The sequence below is a fragment of the Mesoplodon bidens genome (assembly GCF_964165515.1).
Source record: "Mesoplodon bidens genome assembly, chromosome: 7".
Taxonomy (NCBI): Eukaryota; Metazoa; Chordata; class Mammalia; order Artiodactyla; family Ziphiidae; genus Mesoplodon; species Mesoplodon bidens.
Window position 1 is genome coordinate 392,311 of NC_138164.1, and position 23,395 is coordinate 415,705.

At 50.0% G+C, this 23,395-nt stretch overlaps 2 protein-coding genes across 6 annotated transcripts; one reads left to right on the forward strand and one right to left on the reverse strand.

Annotated features, from left to right (window-relative positions):
* Positions 1-388: 388 nt before the first annotated feature.
* Positions 389-18,339, reverse strand: ACAD8 (acyl-CoA dehydrogenase family member 8). 3 transcript variants are annotated; one of them, XM_081241044.1, is made up of 11 exons: positions 18,155-18,337; positions 13,748-13,848; positions 13,137-13,306; positions 12,436-12,545; positions 11,956-12,032; positions 11,498-11,635; positions 7,976-8,111; positions 7,796-7,893; positions 4,413-4,565; positions 3,744-3,846; positions 389-1,204 (listed from the first exon to the last, which is right to left on the reverse strand). In XM_081241044.1, exons 1-11 carry the CDS (start codon positions 18,261-18,263, stop codon positions 1,152-1,154), a joined length of 1,248 nt encoding a protein of 415 aa, XP_081097170.1. In that variant the 5' UTR covers positions 18,264-18,337; the 3' UTR covers positions 389-1,151. The 3 variants fall into 3 exon arrangements, with proteins under 3 accessions (XP_081097170.1, XP_081097171.1, XP_081097172.1); XM_081241045.1 differs by lacking the exon at positions 18,155-18,337 and having other exon boundaries at positions 13,665-13,748; XM_081241046.1 differs by lacking the exons at positions 7,796-7,893; positions 7,976-8,111 and having other exon boundaries at positions 18,155-18,339.
* Positions 18,340-18,452: 113 nt separating this feature from the next.
* On the forward strand, positions 18,453-23,104 carry THYN1 (thymocyte nuclear protein 1). Of its 3 annotated transcripts, XM_081240175.1 has the most exons (7): positions 18,455-18,740; positions 20,132-20,313; positions 21,064-21,132; positions 21,487-21,579; positions 22,092-22,187; positions 22,434-22,584; positions 22,905-23,104. In XM_081240175.1, exons 1-7 carry the CDS (start codon positions 18,698-18,700, stop codon positions 22,949-22,951), a joined length of 681 nt encoding a protein of 226 aa, XP_081096301.1. In that variant the 5' UTR covers positions 18,455-18,697; the 3' UTR covers positions 22,952-23,104. The 3 variants fall into 3 exon arrangements, with proteins under 3 accessions (XP_081096300.1, XP_081096302.1, XP_081096301.1); XM_081240174.1 differs by lacking the exon at positions 22,905-23,104 and having other exon boundaries at positions 18,453-18,740; positions 22,434-22,897; XM_081240176.1 differs by lacking the exon at positions 22,434-22,584 and having other exon boundaries at positions 18,454-18,740.
* Positions 23,105-23,395: the final 291 nt, after the last annotated feature.

The following is a 23,395-nucleotide window of genomic DNA, read 5'->3' on the forward strand; positions in this document are numbered from 1 at the left end:
GAGGTCAAAACAGAAAACACCTGTCGTAGCTAAGGGCACATATGTTGGTCTCTCTAAACACTGACTTACAGTTAAAAAAATACCTTGGATATTTCTTTTATAGAGATGAGATGAAATAATGCAATGATCGTTTATAACAGGGTTCTCTAAAAAGTCTACATCTTTGGGTATTACTTTAAATCTACTTTCATAAATCATAAACACTACTTGCTTTACAAGGCTATTAATAATTTAAAGAACCTATTTTTAAAAAGTCAACTTGGTCAAGGAGAGATTTTTGTTTATTATCCCAAAGTCTAGTTAAATGTTTAATTAAATGTAATAAAATTTTTAAAAATAGTCGTGAAGGCTTATTTAGAAAGATAAAATAAAAACCAGTAGACCTGAAAATGGTACAGAGGGGTAGATTTTATTTATTAATGTAGTGATTAAAAACATTTAAAAAGAGGAGCCAAAAAGCAAAAACTCAGAAAAAAAATATACTCAAAGCACTTATAAGGAAATGTTACAGGAACTTTGAATACCATTCCCAGACCACATGCTTCTAAAACAACAAGTATTCACAGTTCCAAATATCTCAGCCCTTGATATTCAGATAGTCCAGAAGTGCAGATATGCCCAAAATCTCAGCTTAGGAGAAGGATTTCCAAACACTCATTTCATCATGATTTACATTCAGAGGAGTTGCTGCAAAGGAAGAGCAGCCCACAGAGACCTTCTGCATCTTTAGCTGAGGCACAAAGAACAGAAAAAGACAGGAAGACACTTTCTCTCCATTTCTCCTTTCCCACACCTTTGCTTTACAGTCAGGAAAAACCTTCAATAGAAGTACCCAGATTCCCAGAAGAGGGATCTGGTGAACCAGCAAAATGCAGACAAATCAAGACTCTGTGGATCCAGGAGAGGACAGTGGTTTGGTGGTCAGTGTTCACCAGTCACCCTCTGCGTCAGGAAAACAAGGCGGCACGTCTTCTTGTAACGTTCCAGCCAGGGCAGCTCCTGCCGTCCTCCAGGTGCCGCCCTCCAGCTGACGCTATGATGGTGCCCTGGACAAGCACAGCCCCTCCAGTGCGTCCTGGACTCACTGTGACAGCGCCGCCCATGTGGAACCACTCGACACTGATCCTCCCATCGGAGCCTCAGTCCAGGGGCTACTCCTGCAGCAGGCTTCTTGAGATCAGTATCCGCATCACTTCGTTGCTGCCTGCAAGAGCGAGAGAGGACGGAGGGGCTTAGGAGCTGCCGGGCCTGAGAGTCAGCGAAGCTCTGACTAGGGATGTAAAGGGCAACGTCGCTTTTTATCTTGAAAGATGTCAGGAAGTGAGGAAAAAATTTACTTTTAAAAAAACCTCTCCTGAGTGGCATGGACATATACACACTACCAAATGTAGCTGGTAGCTACATGGGTAGCTAGTGGGAAGCAGCCGCATAGCATAGGGAGATCAGCTCAGTGCTCTGTGACCACCTAGAGGGGTGGGATAGGGAAGGGAGACGCAAGAGGGAGGAGATATGGGGATATATGTATACGTATAGCTGATTCACTTTGTTATAAAGCAGAAACTAACACACCACTGTAAAGCAATTATACTCCAATAAAGATGTTAAAAAAAAAAAACCCAAAAACCTAACCTCTCCTGATAGTAAAAGTGATTTTATTAGGTAAAAAACAAACAAAATAAAACAGCAGAACATACAACGGTATACGTAGTATAATTCTATTTTTAAAAAATGTATCTATGGGGGGTGAGATGAATTAGGAGATTGGGATTGACATATACACACTATGTATAAAACAGATAACTAATGAGAACCTACTGTATAGCACAGGGAACTCTACTCAATGCTCTGTGGTGACCTAAATGGGAAGGAAATCCAAAAAAGAGGGGATATATGCATATGTATAGCTGATTCACTTTGCTGTACAGCAGAAACTAACGCAACATTGTAAAACAACTATCCTCCAATAAAAATTAACTTTAAAATATGTATCTATACAAGCGCAGAAAAAGGTCCAAAAGAAGATATTTTTGGTCTAAAATATAAAAGGAGCGCAAAGTATTAGTTCTGATGTCAAAACATGAATGATCTTTTTTCTTTTTTAACTTTTTCTATATTTTGTAAGTCTTCAACAATAAACATACCAACATCATTGGTAATCAGAAAACTGAATTTTAAAAGAACGAAAACATTTTCCCTGAAAGAGGGGGGGGGGGTCAGTTGCTTGCTTCATTTTTCCACTCCTTTTTTTTTTTTTTTTTTTTTTTTCTTTTTTCTTTTTGCGGTATGCGGGCCTCTCACTGTTGTGGCCTCTCCCGTTGCGGAGCACAGGCTCCGGACGCGCAGGCTCAGCGGCCATGGCTCACGGGCCCAGCCGCTCCGCAGCATATGGGATCCTCCCAGACCGGGGCACGAACCCGTATCCCCTGCATCCGCAGGCGGACTCTCAACCACTGCGCCACCAGGGAGGCCCTCCACTCCTTTTTTTAAAAATTTATTTAATTTTTTAATTTTTTAATTTCCACTCTTTTTAATGCAAAAAGAAATATTAAACCACCATGAGGAATGACTAATCACACATCTCGAATAAAATCAAAGCTGAAATTTCCTATCTATCCAATAACAAAGTCCGGGGTGAAACAAGTGACAAAGACCAGTGTGCACATTTTCCTACAAGTGGATGATGGTATGGCCTGAAATAAGCGTATCTGGCTTTTCTCAGTTATTCTAACAGGGTTGAAAGACAGAGTCAGAATGAAGGGAAGTCTCCCGCACTCACCGAGGCTGGAAAGCAACAGCTACGTACGACTGGAGTCACAGAAGGAATGAGGTGACGGGGTTTGGCCTGCGCACTAGCAACCGTGCTCATAAACACGCTTTAGGGACAAGGTTTGCAGCAGAAAGCAGATACTGAAGCTTGTGACTTGGACACCCCGTGGTGGCTCTCAATGGGGCTCCCGGACAGGCAGGAGCAACCTCACTGAAACCTCGCTAGAGATGCAGATCCCCAGGCCCACCCACGACCCATGGAGTCAGAAGCTCTGCGCTCACAAACCCTCCCAGTGGTCCTGACGCTGGTCGGGTCTGAGCAGGATGCTTCAGAAGCCACAGGGAGGCCGGTGCTTCCTTCACGTTCCTTCACTCAAAGTCACTTCCACAAACCTTTGCCTCATCTGCTGCCTTTGCTACAGTGTAACAACCTCAGCTACCTACTGGCTAAACAACAGTCATGTAATTTCAAGACGTCCAAACCAGCGTGGAGTGGAGAAGGCCCTACAGAGCCCGACGCCAGCAGCTTACCCATCTCCTGCCCGGGGGCCTGTGATCAGCAAGAAGATGCCCGTCTGTGACAATTAATTTACTGAAAGCTCCATTAGCAACACTGATGGTCATGATCAGTGTGTAGAGGCTGGAGATCAAACTAGCTCATATCTGCCCTGGAAGTTACTGTGGAGAAGTCCCAGGATCCCTGAGGACCAAGTATTTTACAACAGTGAAGAACAGCCACTGCTGCAATTTTCAAAATGCTTTCTCGGATGTTATCTTAGTTTGCACTGTCTCTATAAATGACAAAGGCAAAGAGCAGGAGGAGGGTGACTTGGTGACTTCTGCGGGGACAGAGCAGGGCCTCCTGGCCCCCAGGCCAGGTCAGGACGGCACAGCAGGCCCCTCCAGAGCGGGCCGGGAGCAAGGAGGGAGGAGGAAGACAGGCAGCATGGGGACAGAACCGCTTTAGCCACTTTTACCTTCGAGGATCTGATGGACCCTGGAGTCCCGCATGTACTGCTGCACCGCGCAGTCCTTCAGGTAGCCGTAGCCCCCGTGCATCTGCAGGGCCTGGTTGCAGATCTGCAGGGACACGGCGATTAGATACCTCGGATTCTGGGAAGGCTCTGGAACAGGGGCTCCCCTCTCCGCTCCAGCCCTGATCTGGCCGCCTGCCCTGAGCCAACGCGAGAAAGGTGAAGGTGCCAGCCAGGCCAGAGGGGCTCCGGTTCTGTGTGCACGGGGACAACGAGGGAAGTGTGCCTCCTGAGCGAGCCAGGCCCCACCCACGAGGGGCTCAGAGGCCTCTGCCCTTCTCGCCTGCTGTCTGCAAGGAGAGGCTGCCCGCCCCACACCAGCTGGAGTTCTGGCAAGCGGCAGAGGCAGCCTCACTGTGGAAATGGCTCTGCCCCGACATTTAAACAGTGCTGTGGTCTGACCCTTCTTCCAAAGGCAGCATCTCACCCAGCGCACAGCCAAATGGCAGAGACAAAACCTGATGTGTGGCGGCGTGGAGCAGGTGAAGTGCTGGCTGAGCGCCCACGTGGGCCTCTCCTGAGCAACTGACGCCTTACGCAGCATTCCAGGAGCGGACGGCCAGCCTGCCACATGCCGGTCACCCAGGAGAGGCAGAGAGCAGCACCACTCACCGCAAAGCATTCGTCTGTAGCGAAGAGCTTGGCCATGGAGCACAGGGCCACCGCATCCTCACGTTCCTCCTGCAGAGCCACGGCTGCATTGCGGATCATCAGCCGTGAGGCCACCAGCCTGGCCACCATATCCGCCAGTTTGAACTGCAGGTACTGCAGTGAGAGGAGAGAAGAGAACCAGACACACAGACAGGCTCAGAGAGCCACCTCTAGCTGTGGACCGCTTCTAAGGGGCCCCAGGCTCCACAAAGAACGTGCCTTGTTAAGGTCTAAGTCCACTGCGCTCCCTGCACTTCAGCATCTCGCCTCCTTAGGAAGACGGAGCCCTCTGTCTGTCCCTTCCACCTACAACCAGTAAAACGCCCACAGCTCTGCCCGGCACGCCCTGGGGCCCCACGCCCCTGCACACCTCACGGGGGGTGGGCTGGGACCCAGCGCGGGCAGGGCCAGGAAGCAGTGGACGTGGTGCCCGAGACCCCTGCCCCTGCAGCAGCAGCACAGGCCACAGCAGCGCCCCGAACCCAACAAGCCAGACACAGCAGGGCACTTGCGACCCCAGCTCCAGCCCCGCCCCCCCGCCTGCTGTGGTGGCAGTGCCCGTGACCCAGGCAACCCCGGATGTGGCAGAGGTGCCCGCCATCTGGTGCCCCTTGAGGCGACATCAGCCACAGGCACAGCCCAGGGCACAGCAAAGCACCAGCATGCCCAGCGCAGCACCTCTGGCAGCGGCGGCAGAGGCGAGAGAAACCAAAGCCCGCACTACAGCGCCACCTGCTGGAAACCAAAGGAAAGTTAGAACCAAGTAAAAAAGCTCTACCCAAGAAGGTACTGGCTACTTCAAACGGGCCAGCAGAGGAACAACTCACCAAGCACCATGCAGAAGCACGGTAACACATGGGACCACAGAAAGACGACAGTTCTCCAGAAACCAGACTTAAAGTCAAGGAATACTGGGACCTAACTGATGGAGAATTCAAAATAGCCCTCATGAGGAAACTCGATGAGCTACGAGAAAAGTCAGATGGGCAGTTCAATGAGCTCAGGAATAAAACTAATGAACAGAAGGACTACTTTACCAAGAGATTGAAACTCTAAGAAAGAATCAAACCAAAACTCTGGAGCTGAAGAACTCAATAAATGAGATGGAAAATGCATTAGAAAGCTATGGGGATACAGCCGACCATAAGGAAGAGAGAATTAGTGAGCTCCAAGACGGAAATCTAGAAATAATTCAGGTAGGAGAGGAGAGAGAGCTAAGATTAAAAACACGAAATCCTACGAGAGCTATCCGACTCCATCAGGAAGAGCAACAGAAGGACAGTGGGCATCCCAGAAGGAAAAGACAGGGAAAGGGAGCACAGAGCTTGTTTACAGAAGTAAGAGCTGAGGGCTTCCCTGGTGGCACAGTGGTTAAGAATCCGCCTGCGAATGCAGGGGACACAGGTTCGAGCCCTGGTCTGGGAAGATCCCACATGCCGCAGAGCAACTAAGCCCATGCACCACAACTACTGAGCCTGTGCTCTAGAGCCTGTGAGCCACAACTACTGAAGCCCGTGCACCTAGAGCCTGTGCTCCACAACAAGAGAAACCACCGCAATGAGAAGCCCGTGCACCGCAAGGAAGAGTAGCCCCCGCTCACTGCAACTAGAGAAAAGCCCGCGAGCAGCAACAAAGACCCAACACAGCCAAAAATAAAATAAATTAATTAAAAAAAAATAAGTAAAAGCTGAGAACGTCCCAAACCTGGGGAAGGAACTGGATACACAAGTCCATGAAACTAAGAGAACACCTAATTATCTCAACTCAAAAAGATCTTCTCCAAGACACATAATATTAAAACTGTCCAAAGTCAATGACAAAGAAAGAATTTTAAAGGCAGTCAGAAAAAAAGGGCAATAACCTACAAAGGAACCCCATTAGGCTAAGAGCGGAACAGAACTACCTTACAATGCAGCTGTTCCACTTATGGTATTTTTCCAAAGAATATGAAAACACTAATTCAAAAAGATACATGCACCCCTATGTTCACTGCAGCACTATTTACAACAGCCAAGATATGGAAGTAACCTAAGTGCCCATCAATAGATAAATGGACAAAGAAGACGGTGTATATGTATACAATGGAATACTACTCAGCCATAAAAAAGAATGGAATCTTGCCTTTTGTGACAACATGGATGGACCTAGAGGATATTATTTTAAGTGAAATAAGTCAGACAGAGAAAGACAAATACCATGATTTCACTCATACGAAGAGTCTAAAAAACACACAATAAATGAATGCACAAAACTAAACACCACCACATAGATACAGAGAACAGACTGATGGTTACCAGAGAAGAAGGGGGTGGGGGGAGGGTGAAATGGGTAAAGGAGATCTACTGTATGGTGACTGATGGAAATCAGACTTTCAGTGGTGAGCTCAATGTAGTGTACACAGAAGTCAAATTATAATGTATACATGAAATATATGTTATAAACCAGCATTACCTCAATAAAGAAAAAAGAAAGAAAAACTGGAACACAAGCAAAAGAAAAAAGAGATAAATCATCTAATCCCATCCCCCTGAAATAATTACTTCTTACATTTTTCAGATGCATCCCTGAAAATGTTTTATTAATATTTATACAGGGACTTCCCTGGCGGTCCAGTGGTTAAGACTTCACCTTTCAATTCAGGGGGTGTGGGTTCAATCCCCAGTCAGGGAGCTAACATCCCACCTGCCTCTCTGCCCAAAAAAAACAAAACATAAAACAGAAGCAATATTGTAACAATTCAATAAAGACTTAAGAAAAAAAAATGGTCCACATCAAAAAAAAAAAAAATCTTTTAAAAGAAATTTAGGGCTTCCCTGGTGGCGCAGTGGTTAAGAATCCGCCTGCCAACGCAGGGGACACGGGTTTGAGCCCTGGTCCAGGAAGATCCCACATGCTGCAGAGCAACTAACCCCATGCGCCATAACTACTGAGCCTGTGCTCTAGAGCCTTCGAGCCACAACTACTGAAGCCTGCGCAACTAGAGCCCATGCTCCACAATTAAGAGAAGCCCCCGCTCGCCGCCAAACAGAGAAAGCTGTGCACAGCAAGGAAGAACAAAAGCAGCCAAAGACAGACAAATAAATTTTAAAAAAATGTATACATATTCATGTATTCTGTAAACAAGCAGAAGCATACTCCTCTAAAATGTCGTGCTTTTTCTTGCCAGTCAATGTATCACGAATCTTTTCAGGACTATAAGCAAAAATTATTAAACAATTATTGACAGAAATAGAGCACAAGTTCTGGCTGAAATGGGGGCAGAACCCACAAGAGACATCAGGGCCCCACAGTTGTAGAGAATGTTCTAGAGACAGGAGCAAAAGCTGGGACAGCGGGGAAGTTACCTGGTTACTGGCCAGGGGCTCTCCAAACTGCTTCCGGACCTTGAGGTGGTCTCGGGTGAGGATGACCGAAGCATAAGCAGCGCCCAGAGAGCAGGACGCTAGGAAGGACGGTACCAACACGTCAAGTGAGCCAGGGGACCGTGCTGCCCGCCCGCCGTGCCTGCCCCCTGGGGTCCTCACCGACATTGATCCTCCCCCCGTTCAGTCCTCTCATGGCAATGAGGAAGCCCTGGCCCTCGTCCCCGATCCTGTTGGCCACGGGGACAGCACAGTCTTCAAAGATCACCGCTCGGGTCGGCTGTGAGTTCCACCCCACCTGGCAAAAATCAGGGGCTGTGTGGCTGCCCAGAAGTTGACCGCTCAGGGCAGCGTCCTGTCCACCAGGCTCTCCTATCCCTGGTCTTAGTCCCTCGGGAACTTCAATGAGGAAAAACAGAAAGGTCACACAAGTATCTGTCGACTCAGGTTTTTCTCTTTCAGCTCAACATTTTAAACATGTTAAGAGCATCTACTTCCTAGTGCCCAGTCCGCCAGACCAACCTGTCCCCAAACATTTCTCACAGCTTCCTTCAGGATCGGGCGGAACTCTCCTCCTTTGTGGCACCTCCATGAGTATATTCTTTTATAAAAAACATTGACAGTATAAGGACTACTCCGAGTATGTGTCCTTTTATAAGGACAGCGCAAGGATCATAATGACCAAGAACCACCCTCGTCCTTTGAAGAGCTCAGCGTTTTTGCACGTGGTGCCGTAACGTCCACCACGCTGGCCATCGGCTGCACAGACCCGGCGAGGCACGGGCACTGGCGCATGGGAGCCAATCACACACACCTTCTCCCAGCTTGGCTGCCGGTGACGTCACCCTGGCGACATCATCCCGGTGACATCACCCCAGAAGCCAGAAATCGGTCCGGGGAGAGTATTTCCACCACAGAAACTGGCCAACACTGCACATGAGGGGCTTCTTGGGTGTCTGCTTTTCCCAGGGAGCTGAGGCTCAGTGAGGCAGATCCTGAAGAGCACAAGACCAGACAAAGCCCCCGGCTCCCCGACAGCTGAGAGCCCCACGGCCCTCGTTCAGGGCTCCCTGCCGTGGGAAGGGGCGCTCCATCCACAGCCTTTTATTTAAGGTTTTTCTTCCAAGAGAAGGGCTCAGTCCTTCTCTTCTGTCCGTCACCCTGTACCCTCGATTCCACTCAAACTCTTCTGCGACCTGTGCGGCTGGCCTGTTGACCACACTTCTGCTTCTCCTCTCCCTCCCCGGGAGCACTCCCCATCTCCAACCTCTGTCAAGGTCGAGCTCCGCTGGAACCTCCTGAGGCCCTTCTGGTAGCCTGAGCCAGCACTGACCTCGTTGCCTTTCAGGCCCCCAAGTCTGAAACCTTCCCACACTGGCCTGTGTGGCCTCCCTAGAACTTACCTCCCATCCAGAACATACACACCTGGAACGGGGCAGACGGGCAGACCTTAACAACAGCCAATCATCAGAGAACCGCATACAAACAGCTGCTACCTCCCAGCCCCTGCCTGTGAAAGCCGCTCCCTCCTCCCCTGGGCAAAGAACCCCACTCTTCACCCCCTCCAGAGCCCCTGGGAAGCTGTAGCCAGAAAGAAGACCCTCCTCCCCGCCCCTCCGGCAACCCCGCCCCTCCGGCAACCCCGCCCGCCCAGGACCAGGGGAGCCCCGTCCCGTCCATCTGTCCTTCCTTCCACAGACTGCCTTCCCACCGCCACCCCTCCTAGGGGAAAACGCATTCTTCTGTACGAAACCTTTGAACAATTAAATCCAAGATAAAGCAATTCCTCATACCACTTTCCCATAAGGTCAATGCAAAACTGGTTGTTTAAAGCTCTCGGCTACAAAATGTGCTCAGTACGCCAAGTCAAAGCATGTGCTTGCAGGAAAGACGGCCATGGGGCCGGAGAGAAAGACCGGCTGCTCAGGCCATCACGGCAGCCAAATCAGCCATGGCGATCAGTGGGTGACCCTGCACCGGGCCTGCACAGCCCTGCCTGCCTCTCCAACTTCATCCCACACCGTTCCCTTTGCTCACGACCCCCCGGCCACAAGGAGAGGCTCTGGCTTCGTCAAACAGCTTCATCCTGTCCCCACCCCGGGCCCTCTGTCCCACTGCCGTCTCTGCCCAGAACCCTCCTCACGGCCGGCTCCCGTGACGCTGCAGACCTCATCTCAAAGGACACCTCATCTTCAGAGTCGTCTGTCCCCGCCCTGAGAAGCTCTCCTCCGTCCAGGTCGCAGCCTCCAGCCTGCCTTCCTCCCTTGCCCTGAGCGCTGGTTCCTGCGCCCGCCCTCCGCCCTCCGCCCTCCGCCCGGCAGCTAACAGGCCAATTCTACAGGGCGGGGCGCGGCCGTGGGCCCCTGCTCTGTCCCACCACTCGGGACGGTGGAACCCTGCCAGCTGCTCAATGAAGGAGACGCCCTTCCAAATTCCCCACACGTTATAGGACACGTGAAAGCAAGACGAATAATTAAGAAGAAAACAAGCAGAAGGAGATATGCTATATATGCTTAAAAGCGAGAGAAGACAGAAAGTAAAGGGAAAGAGACGCTTTTTGTTTCTGGAATTTATTTGCAGTTTTACTCCAGGCCCTAACCTTGTCAGTTTTGGTATGCTATCAACCGATACCAGAAATATTGGTGTGTTGTAATAATCATCACTATCTTTATAAGCACAAACACCAAACTTGGTCCTGTAAAATTACGTCAGGCTCCATGTCAGTCTGTCTTATAATCCCAAACAGACATTCCTACGATTAAGTCTTAGAGCTACCTATCTCATACACCACGTGTACACAGCTTACAAAGCTTATAAAGGTAAGACAATGTCTCATAATCCCAGACAAGCTGTGGTGATTCTTGTACCCCCAGGAGGGAGTATAAGGCTTTGCACAGTCGGTGTCTAGCAGGTCCTGCTTTCCTGTACGAGAGAAGGGGCACTGAACCTCTGAACTCCTAGCAGCTACAAAGGATCAGGAAGGTCATGAAGGGACGAATGGGGAACTGGGGAACCGGGGAGCCAGGAGAGGAGAGGTAGATTAGGGGCCATTTCATTACTGACTTCTCTCCAAAAGCCCCAACTCTAACAGTACCTGCTGGAGGTGGAGGCCAGTCACCTGGCCTGGACCACCTGACTAGATCCCACCCTCATCACCAGTGACAGTTACATAACCACAGGTCTACTGTTCATGGCCTGGCTACTTCTTAATCCTAAAAACGTCTTCTCGAAGCCTATGGCAACACTCTTCCTCTGACATTACTGAAAGACCCACAATCGCTTCCAGTGAGTTTTACTGTACTTTTATTTGGAGAAGAAAAGCGGCCCCTATGCTTTTCATTCCTGAGACCTCTAGTCTTCTGTAAGCATTTCCTCCTGGGGGAACAGGAGGGCATCAAGATAAGAAGGTAGATAAGAAATACAGGCCAAAGGTGGCCGCAGGAGAGATGAGGGAGGAATCCCTCGCACTGATGAACTTTCCGGCAAATACTGCCGCTTCACCAGCGGCCCAGCGCACTCTAACAACACCCTATCCCACTTGATACACTGCCGAAACCCTAATTGAAGCAACAGCCTCCAAGGCCAGGGAGCCAGTGTGGAACCCATTTCCCGAAACAGAGCAGAGGCTGGTCTGGCAGAAGCAAGAGGCACACAGCCTGACTCTCCCAGTCTGACCGCACTCACCTTTCTCTCCTTCTTGCCAAAGCTGAGGCCAGGGGTCCCCTTCTCAACAACTATGCATGAGATGCCTTTGGGGCCTGGTCCTCCTGTTCGGCACATGACCACATAGATGTCTGCTTCGCCTCCACCACTGATGAAGGCCTGCGGGGTTGGAGAGGGGAAAACACTGCGGTCCCCCGACGATGGACAGTGAGAGATATGGTGGCACAGAGAAACTGAGGAGGGTTACAAAGAGCCTGCACCGAGGCTGTAAAAAGGACAGACACTAGTGAACGGAACTAAGCGGACTGAGACCAGAAGAGAAACAGTGACAGTGAACACGGGGAGGTCGGCCTGAGGTTCCCTCCCACACGTACCACCCCCGGGGACGTTCACTCGCGGACCTGGGGTCCAGGCTGTGGAGGCAGGAGGGGGACAGCGTCCGAGCTGCCCGGGGAGGACCGAGGACGGCATGCTTGTACCTTGGAGCCACTGAGCACGTAATGATCTCCTCGTCGCTTGGCGGAGGTCAGGAGGGAGGCGGCATCACTCCCACTGCCTACGGCAGGGACAGGAGGGAAGCGGAGAGGTGGGAGAGAGCCTGGGAAGGTGAGCGAGCCCTGGCACGGCTCCACCTGAGACGTCTTCCCTGATGAAAGACCCCTCGGAGTTTGATACTTTAAAGTCCACATGGCTGAGAAGCTCTCTGGACTTGTGAAAACGGCATATGGCAATCAGACCCTTTTCCATCTCCCATCACACTAGCTTGCAGGGAGCCTCCTACAAGGAGGTTCTGGGCTGCAGCCTGGAAAGACTCTGCCCTGGAGCGCTCTTAGCCTGTGACATCAGGTCACGGCCATCAGGCACTCCTGGTCCCCAACGGCTACCCGTGCTGGGGGCTGAGAAGGCACGGCCCGCCCCGTGATTTCCCACGAGCCACACTTCCTGCTGCGCACACCCACCTGGTTCCGTGAGGCAATAGGAAGCAAACTTCTCCATGGTGCAGAGTGGAGGGCACAGCCTGTGCCTCTGTTCCTCACTGCCGAAGGCGTCAATCATCCAGGCACACATGCTGACAGAGACAGAGACGGACAAGGAAAGGAACGTTGAGGGGGGAGGGGAATGGGGAAGGAGAACAAAGGCAGCAAAGTAGAGGGAAGCAGATCAGGGCGGGAAGGGAAAAGGCACAATTGAGAAGATTGATCTTTAAAGCAAAGGCCTGGATTGACACATATTCCTGGAACACACACTACCCAGACGGACCCGGGGCCACGGTATTTCTCACCTGGATGCTGGTCATACTATTTCTAGGTAGGTTAACTGAGCTCCCTAAAAACCAAGGAGTCATATGTCCTTTCCCAAATGAGTGGAGGCTTCATCTTTGGGTTGAGGAAAAGGGAACAGGCCCCAACCACTCTACTGGAGAAGTCTGTTTGGTACCAGGTCAATCTGGAATTTGGGAGAAGGCCAGCATTCTCTCAGCAACATACAAGATGACAGATTCAAGTCCAACAGGGAGCAGCAGACCTAAGTGTGAACCTTTAACTGTCTAGTCCTTCAAGGACAGCCAACCTGAAAAGAGAAACCTCTTCCCTGTTTATGTAAAATTTCCCAGTCAACCCGCAAGCACACGTCACTGTGCTTCCCAATCTTGGCCACTCACTTGTGGATGCTTATATAGGCTGTGGTGCTGGTGCAGCCTGTGGCCAAGGCTTCAAAGATGACAGAGGTGTCGAGCCGGGACAGTCCAGACCCTCCTACATCTGTTCGTACGTAAATCCCCCCAAAGCCCAGCTGGGCTGCCTTCCGCATCACATCCACTGGGAACAGCTCCTGCGTACCAAGAGAGCAGGGGCATCAGTAAGGGATTCACAGACGGCCTTTTCTTTAGAGGGCACAAGGAAGGATCAAGACGTTTGCACTCGGGAGACAGTAGGGAGTCTCTTAACTCAACATGCCTTTTGTCATCTATATAGTGGAACCAGTTAAAATGCATTCTATAAGGACTGGTTTCTGGCATCACAGTTTCTTCTTATTATCAATAGAATTGCCTTGGTTTAAGAGTGCCCAAATCTTTGTGCGATTAAAAAAAATGATGTCTACAGGATGCGGAAGATGCTTTCCAGGAAAGGAATCACACCACTCCTGGAACTTGCATCCGCTGTGAGAGCTTTCAGTGGAGAATAAATACCGAACAATCTGGATCATAAGGAGGAGATAAGGGTCGCTGCATGAGGCGTCCGTGGGGACATCCAGCACAAGGCAAACCCGCACCTTCTGGTCCCACTCTGCCATGTTTGGCGCCATCTCCCGGGCAGCAAAGTTGAAGGCCACTTTCTGGAACTCTTTCTGCTCTTCGTTTAGTCCCGTAGAAGCTGTGGGCAAGGCGGCATTCACTCAGAACCAGGACAGGGGTCAGGGAAGTGTACTGCAAGCAAGAAGCACCGCGAAGCCCGGGCCGGCAGTGGACCTACGAGAGCATTCCCACATGGCTCGCCACCTCTAGCACCCACCGTTAATCAGCGCCTTGAGACTTACTCCCAGACAGACTGGCTGACTTCATTTACCTTGTTACTGATTCTTTCAATACTCATCTTTATCTCTTCCTCCTCATGAATCCACATGAAAGGAACCATAAACACACACTGACCCTCAAACTATGATGAACATTTTTTTCCTTCAGGATGTCCTGCATTTTCTGTATTGGAATCTGTGCGTATTTGTCTACCAGCTACAACGTAATTATTTTAAAAGGTCAGTCAGGAAAGGAAGATACGTGTACTCTGGCTTACCTTCCAAATTAAGGAAAAGATCCTGTAACAAAGCCGTGCATTTGACAGTGACTGATAACAGTGATAATGAGCCTTCCAGTGCTGAAAACATGGCTAAGGCCTTCCTAAATCTGTCTTCACCTAATGGATTCAGAATTTTTAGAATATTTTCTTTCCTCACTGTTAATGCCGTGACTTTGGGTAACTCCTTCACTTCCAGGTCTAAGCTACTTAAAAGCTAAGGAAATGAACTGACTGAGCGATACCAAGAGACAGGTAGTGGAGCTTCATGAGGACAAGTTTCTCTAGAACCTTAAACATTTTGTAAAAGACTATACTATTCCAGTATTTCATCAGAGGCAATACTCTTTAGGAGAAAAATACCTGCATCAGCCTACGTGAAATAGTGACCACTCAATTCACAGTGTCATTACTTTACAACTTTTCTTTAAATAGCCAGTTCCCCGAATGACACGAACACTATTTATTTTCTATGTTTTTTTTCAAACACTGTGCAGAATGAGATAGGACTCAACTGCAAAGCAGAGCGACAGGCCACCTAGCTGGTCATGTGGGCCTGAAATATTTTTCCTGTTTTGCAAGGTGATAAGACTTTCGGCTAGAGACAGGCCAGAAGCTAAAAGGGAAGAACCTAACTAAGCAAAGCTCCTGTGAAAAACCACAACCTTTTGGGAACCGTGTAGAGAATCTAGAAAAGAAAGGACCATGAATCTGGGAGCCACCATGCAGAAGGGTCAGCAACCTGCACAGGGTGACAGACCTAACGCTGCTCCCGTTATCTTTCTTTTGTTTTCTTAGGACTGCCCTTTGGAAAGGACCGCCTGCCTCACATGTCCCAGGCAGAGATAACGGAGTGTCTGCTGCAGCTGGAGGCACAGTGGTGGCTGAGAAAGCATCAGGGGAAGAGGAAGTGCTGGGCTCTGCACCGCTTTCTAAGGTTTCAGCCTTTTGGTCCTGCGGTGATGCTAAAGAGCACCAGAGGTGTGGAGGCACGCCCGGCCACGACGTCCTCCAGTGCCCGCCTGTCCTGCACAGCCCTTCCCACAGAGGACAGGGGCCGGCGGCAGCATGTGTCTCTGGGTAGACCTGGGCCTCAGGAGTGGCTGCTGTGTGAAGCAGGACAAAGCTGTCTGTCTGTAGCAGGACCCTCACCAAAATGGGAAACTCAGAAGTGAAGAGCTGTGAGGGTTAAAGATGACGCTACCTTGAGAAGTCCAAAGCAGAAAACTACGTTGGGTGTTGCTCTCGGAAATGTGTTAGGGATAAACAATTCATGGTTCCTTGCCTGGGAGTTGGGTCATTTTCCATTCACAAAAGAATACTGACTGACTGTCTACCATGGAGCAGTGCTGGGGTGTCAAAGATGAAAATGGTCCATTCACCCAAAGGATGACGTAAGTGGTGAGAAAGCAAACATCTGACTGTACACGGGCTACAAAACTTCCGTCCCAGCAAGAACTCAATACGTGTCTACAGATATTATTATTAGTATTTGACAGAGTAAAACAAGTAGTTCAGGGTATATAAGGTCTAAGAAGTAGATCTGAATTGCATACAAAGTAAATAAGAGGGAATGGGTGTACACAGATCACATGTACAGGCACACCTTGTTTCATTGCCCTTCATTTCTCTCTGCAGAATTTGTGTTTTTTACAAACTGAAGGTCTGTAGCAACCCTGTGTTGTCAAATGATGGTTAGCCTTTTTTAGCAATGAAGTATTTTTAAATTAAGGTATGGACATTGTTTTCTTAGACCCAGTGCTACTGCACACTTAATAGACTACAGTGCAGTGTAAACATAACTTCTACAAGTACCAGGAAAACAACAAAGTCGTTACTGCAGTATCTGCTTCATTACAGTGGTATGGAACCAAACCTGCAGTATCTCTAAGTTGTATAAATACAACATAATTACATATTTATTTAAGATAGATAATAATCAATTCTAGATAACGGAATGCTAACAAAAGGAGAACACTGCTTGGAGAAAAAAAGTGGAAAAGGCAAGTTAAAAGTAAATTATACACAAGAAAGCATGGTTACTGAGTAAAAATACCTAAGTTCTCAGAAAACACGCACTGAACAACAAAACAAGACGAAAACCAGGAACTTCCCTGGTGGTGCAGTGGTTAAGAATCCACCTGCCAATGCAGGGGACACGGGTTCAAGCCTTGGTCCGGGAAGATCCCACATGCCGCAGAGCAACTAAGCCTGTGCGCTACAACTACTGAGCCTGGGGCCACGGGGCTCTAGAGCCCGCGAGCCACAACTACTGAGCCCGTGAGCCACACTACTGAGACTGCTGTGCCACAACTACTGAAGCCCGCGTGCCTAGAGCCCCATGCTCCACAACGAGAAGTCACCGCAATGAGAAGCCTGCGCACCACAACGAAGAGTAGCCCTGCTCGCTGCAACTAAAGAAAGCCCGCGTGCAACAACGAAGATCCAATGCAGCCAAAAATAAATAAATAAATAAATAAATTTTTTTTTAAAAAAAAGGATCTTTGAATGCATCCAAAGGCCAAACCTAGCCAGAGACTCAACAGTTATGAGAATCCTGGTGCTCAAGGAATGCTTGGGAAGCTGCAGCAAATCACAATGAGGGAGCACTGGACAAGGAACCAGGCGTTCAAGATCTGGGTCTGCAACTATTAATTATACAATTTTCAGGAAGTCAGACCTCCAGACTCCTCCCTCAGCCTTAGGTGCCCCGTTGTAAAACCAGGGGGCTGCACTAGACACTGAGCAAGTTTCCTCATTTGTAAAATTATATATCAGATATAATGAAAATCATAACGCTCTTAAAAATTACTTTTCACATTAAAATATGCCATGAATCAATGAGAAACATTTGTTCATCCCTTCCATTAACTTGATATTCTAATATGTAGAATGATACACCGAAAGGACAGTTTCCTTTCATTTTACTGATTAAAAAGCACCTTCAACACTGGTTGAAGTTACACCACTAGCCACCGGAAATACTTACGTTTAACCAATTTGTTGCCCATCAACAAAGGTGACCTTGCTTACCGAATTCTAAGTGCTAGGATAGGGTGGCACCCTGTGAAGGTGTTTTAGGACATTGAGACGAAAACTGTCCTATACCTTGGCGTCCTTTACAGCTCTGGATGTGGAGCTAAGGCCCTCAGAAGCTACTCTGCTGTTTTCAAAAGTGTCATTTATTAAAAATTTAAAAAAAGAAAGACTTCAAAAGAAAAAAGTGGTTAGGCGCCCGACAACGTCACAAAGTATCTGGTTACCCCCTAGGCGGCCTAGGTCCCCCCCACTCCGTTACTGGCATCGAAATTATTCGCCTGGTGCCAGGAGACATTCAGATCTGTAAGCTCTGGTAGTTTCCCATTTGCAACAGGTTATTTTTCTGCAGAAATTTCAACAGTTGAAGTGTTTTGTAGTTATAGGTGCTGTTCTATAATTTATATATGGGAGCAAACCTTGTATCACCGGAGATTTTGTTCACCAATCACAACCAGCCCCGGGCTTTTCACATTCTTACTGCCTTTAGAACCGAAGGTTGTGATTTAAAAAAACAAAGTCACAAGCTTCCGCGGCGGAGCCCGTCGTTATCCGAAAGCAGATGGGTAACGACGTAGCTCCGAATTGTGAGAGGAAAGGTCGCAGGGGCGGCCTCGCGAAACGTACCGACAGGTTCATAACACAAAGCACGGTAAGGGCGGTCTGTACAAGGACGGACCAGCATCGGCCACCGGGACCGGGCTGAGCCGCCGAGGGTCGCCCGCCCCCGGGGCCGCGCCACGTCTAAGCCAGGGAGACCACTAGGCCCGGGGCGCCCGCACAGGCCGACGCGGTGAATGAGGGCGGCCGGGCCGGCCAGGTGGACGGACCCCTACCCCCGGGCGAGCCTTACGGTCGATGCAGGAGACCACGCCCCGCCGACCGCTTTCGGCGGGGGCCTGGAGCCCGCTGCACAAGCCGCGCAGCCGCGCCCCGACACGCCAGCACGGGCCCCACAGCATAGCCGCCGCTTGCTCCACTCCTTTCTGCTCGGGCCGAGGTCTGAGCGCCGGTGACCCCGACCGGCCGGCCACAAGGGCCGCGCCGCACCGCACGCTGGGAGCTGTAGTGCGCGCCGTGGCCCCGCGTGCGGACTCGGGGCGCCTGCGCGAGGAGCCGGGACTACAACTCCCAGAGGCCCCCGGGGCGCGCGCCAAGACTAGAAAGCGCCGCGGGGACGCTGTGCAGCGCCCTGCGACGCGCGGGGAGGTGGGCTGGGTTAGCGCTTCGAAGGCATGCGGACCCGCGCGGGTAGCGGTGATTGAGAGAGAAGACCACCGGGGGCGCGCAGCGGCGGTCTGTGTTAGGCGGACATAAGGGCGTGGGTAACGCGGGAGGATTGCGAGGGCGCCCTGGGCGACGGCGGAACCCTCGCTCCTCGGCGCGCGGGGACGCCATGCCGCGAGCCCGGAAGAGGCCGGCGGGGGCCGCGAGGCCAGGTGAGCCGCCCCCGGCTGCTCAGTGCCGCTCACCTTCCGCCCCTGCGCGTGGGAAAAGGCCTGAGTGGGTCGTTTTGAGGTCCGGTGTCCCGAGCCGCCCACCAGGCTTATGCCCAGGGCCCCTCTGCTGCTTGCTCGTCCGAGCGGTAGCTGTTTGGAAAGCACGAAAAGTAGCTGGGATACGGGCTGGCAGGCACTGAGGCCGGTCGCTTACGGTTCCCGGTCCCCGGGGAGCCAGACGAGGAAAGGAAAGGGTCACTGGGGCTGTGAGAGCAGAGAGGGGTTGGGGGGACGCCTTGAGAGGGAGGGGATTTGAGTCTAGCCGTAAAGAATGGGTAGGAACGCGGGATATCCCCGTTGTGTTCACAAGGATGAATGGCATTCTAAATGGAAGAGGAGCAGCAGCAAAGCAATGGACGACAGAGAAAGTGCTTCTTCGAGACTGGGAAGGGTTCCGAGTTGCCCACAACGCATTGTTAGTTAACAGCACACACGGTATTTACAGTGTGCCGATCGACTCCAGGGGGACCACCAGGACCCTAGGAAGGTTCCACGTGTTAGACGTCCATCTAACGTGGCATACGTAGGAGCTTGGACTTGGTTCAGAGGCTGCGTAGGATGGTCGTTAAGTGGATTCAGATAGACCAGCGTGGCAGGCCCTGATGTATGATCTGGGACACATCTTACAGATGGACAGAACACCTCATAAATTGTGTAGACTGAGTTACAGTGAGGGTGGTAACACACAGGGCGTAGGGTAAGAATTTAACAGCTATTAGGTACTGGGCACGCACTCTGCTCCAGGCACATTTCCCTCACTCTGTAGGATAAAGTCCCGTCTTGACCATGTCTGCAGAGTCCAAAGTGGCTGTTTTATCCAGCTTTTCTTGGCACCTTCAAGGAGTAGAAAGGAGGCAGGCCACAGAGCATACTGAGCAAGAAGGAAGAAGTTGAAGTGACATAATAGCTAATATTATTGAGCATTTATGGTAATGCCAGACACTGCCTCAGCCCATTATTTGTATTATCTTATTTAGTCATCAAAGCAAGTCCGTGGAGTAGGTGCCTGGTTTCCTCGTTGGAGAGAACAACCCCAGCAAAGGCAGAGGAGAGGGTGAGGAAAAGAAAACATTCACTGACTACTTAATAGATGCCACGGGAGGTATCCTTATCTCACTGAATGGGTGACCCAGAAGATGTCCCGTAAGGTAGGTGTTCTGGTCCCATTTCTATAGATGAGGAGCAAGGTCAACAATGAAGGTGCCACTGTTAGTAACTGACAGCTCCGGAATTTGAGTCCAGCTCAGACTCCAAAGCATGTGCTTTTCCTGCAACAGAACTTTCTCTTTCAACAAGCAAGAAAATTATTATTTTTTCTTCTCCTATTGCAGACAAGAAGGGGCCAGAAGGAAAACGTACCAAAACTGAGAACCCAGGGGAGGCATCAGCTAAGGTGGAGAACCCCAGCCTCCAGGAGACTTCAGCCTCTAAAGACTGTGGGAAGAATCTAAGCCGCTACTGGCTGATGAAGTCAGAGCCAGAAAGCCGACTGGAGAAAGGTGTAGATGTGAAGGTGAGGTCCCGCACCTGTCTCCAAAGTGCATGGGGGACACCACAGGGTCCCATCACCCACTTCTTACCTTCGAAGGGTAGGGAAAATGTGATAAAGAATAGAATCAGTAGGATTTATTGCCATCCACTATCTGTTTTGTGAATCTTCTACTTAGGGCAGGGGTTGGCAAACATTTTCTCTAAAGGGCCAGGTGGTGCTATTGCAGCTCTGCTGGCATCACAGGAAAGTGGCCATAGACAGACAGTGTGGCTGAGTTCCAATAAAACTGTCAGCAAAATCAGGCATGGGCTAGATTTGGCCTGAAGGCTATAGTTTTCCAACCCCCGATCTAGGCAACATTCAGTCTTAGGTTGCCTTTCTCTTGCCACCTGCCACGCTCCTAGGTATCTCCCTGCCAACAGCTGGTACACAGGAGGCGAATGTAAATCAAATTTCATAGTAGCCTGGAGAAAATAAAATTAGAGATACTATAGAAGGGATATATAATATTTTAATAAATGAAATACAGATAATCAGCAATTACCAGATTAATTATCCACTCATCTTATCCTCTTAATTAGCAAGGCTAACAAGGTAACACAAAGCTAACTTCTACTTGTGCAGTATGAGTGGCTCTGTGAAGAGCTTCCCAGTAAGCTCATATGCCACTCCAGCTGGCAACACCCTATAGGGGAAGGAACTTGTCTGCTTCCATATATTCTTACCAGTTGGCCCAGGATTGTTTACTGAATGACCTTATTTCTTGCCTAGTTCAGCATTGAGGATCTCAAAGCAGAGCCCAAGCAGACAGCATGCTGGGATGGTGTTCGCAACTACCAGGTAAGCGGGTTAGACAGGACCTCGAGACCCAGGGCGGGTAAAAGCCTGCTTCATTCTGACTTATTCAGTAGCAAAATCTCTTGGCCAAGGTGGTTTTTTCCCAGAACCCAAACCTGAAAATATATTAACAAATGCCTTGATTTCTTTGACTGCATGCAGTTTTCAAATGGCCTGTGTTCCAGCCAGTGTCCTGATACAACTCTGGGTAAAAGGCAAGAATTGAATTGGACTGCGGGGTGGGGGAGGAAGCTGCAAAAAACAAAATCTCATCTAATAAAAGCAGACTTGATTTCCGGGGGCTAGTGTTTTCTAGCCGGTGGGAGGATAGTTCTTGTTTCTTCTCTGCTGGAACAGGCCCGGAACTTCCTGAGAGCCATGAAGCTGGAGGAAGAAGCCTTCTTCTACCACAGCAACTGCAGAGAGCCAGGCATTGCGGGGCTTATGAAGGTCAGTTGTACAGGCTTAGGTCTGAGTCCATCTCCCTTCACGCAGGTTAGGGAGACAGCGTAGGTAGGTAACCCTCCTCCCCATCCCTGCCGTCTCAGGGACATGTGACAGGACTGCAGCAAGGCAGGCCTTCATTTCAGGCCCCGCTGGCACAGACCTCTCCATTTCTGCACCTTGGTCTTTCACTCAAAAACAGGCCTGATGGTAGCTCTTCCAGGCCAGGAGTTACCAGGATAGAATTAACTGCAGGTGGAGAAACAGTGGCACCAATAATAACCTTTAATGTTTGGTTTTAGAACGTACTTTTAAGATTTTTGTCAAAATAGGGTTGATTTCCTCTGCTTGCCTTAGACTGTGTATTACTTCCAGATATTTGAGCCCTCAGTGGCTCAACAGCGAGACAGATGGGGTAAGAATACGTAGGGTAGGGAATGACAGTTGGACTTGGACTAAAGCCTGGCCATGGAACTGACTAGACAGACAAATGATTGGAGACTCGGCTTTAATTTCAGATCGTGAAGGAGGCATACCCAGACCACACACAGTTTGAGAAAAACAATCCCCATTATGATCCATCCAGCAAAGAAGACAACCCCAAATGGTCCATGGTAAAGATACTACTATTCTTCCTATTTCACAAAAGAGAAAGGATGGACAGAGAGGGAGGAAGAAGGTCTGGGGTATCTTTAGATCAGGGCACAGAGCCCCGCCCAGTCCGATGAGGTTACCCTGCCTTTGGAAAGAAGGACAAACGCTGGCAGCCAGGCCCATAGGACCTCCTGCAAGCAGCTAAAACACAGCAGGCAGAGTCCAGCTGGACATGCCTTTCTGTCCCATACGCTGTTGCCATGTAGGTGGACGTACAGTTTGTTCGGATGATGAAGCGTTTCATCCCACTGGCTGAGCTCAAAACCCACCACCAAGTGCACAAAGCCGCTGGCGGTCCCTTAAAAAACATGGCTCTCTTCACCCGCCAGAGACTCTCAGTCCAGCCCCTGACCCAAGGTAAGAACGGCCCTTGCCTTTTGATCACATGCCAGAGTGACCATGAATTCACATGTACTAGCTGGTGAACCCTGAGCACGGTGGTGCTCAGGTCTGAGTCTGTCTCCCCACCTGTAACTCCCAAGAGGGAGGAGCCCCCACGAGGGAGGAGCCCCCCCGAGCTGCCCAGGGCAGCCGTGCTGGGCACCTGTCAAAACGCCCCCGAGGGTTCCGAGTGAACGACTCCCTGTCTTGCAACTTGAGAAACGCCTGCCACGACTGCCCTGTTCAGGAGGAGACACAGACCTAATTCTTCCTCTTCTTCTTGCCCTTTTCGGCAGAGGAGTTTGATTTTATTTTGAGCCTGGAGGAAAAGGAACCGAGTTAATGGAGACACGGCTGCTGAAGTGGGCAGGATGTTGCCCCAAAGTCAGGCTTCCACAAGACAAGAGAAGTCATGGGGAACATGCTGGTTGTGTTTACCTGGGGTTGTGTGTAGACGTCGGGTTTGGGTCCTTTTTAATAAAATATGAATGTCTGAGTTGGAGGCGTTTCTTTTAAATCAGCATTGGGGGTAGAATACTCCACTGTACGTTTTTACATCCCCTCGGCCAGATGCAGGGCCCAGTCTGCTGACACCCACTAACATGGATTGTCTCTACACCAGCCTTCCTTACCCACCCCTGAATTACCTGGTCCCAGAGTGGGTAAAACCAGCAGTCTCAGGACAAGTTGCCAGACTGGAGTAAAACCAGAATTCCTTTCTCAGCCATGTGCTTGTCTAAAACAGGCATTAATAAAGCGGGTGTCATTGTTCACCAGGGGCCACTGA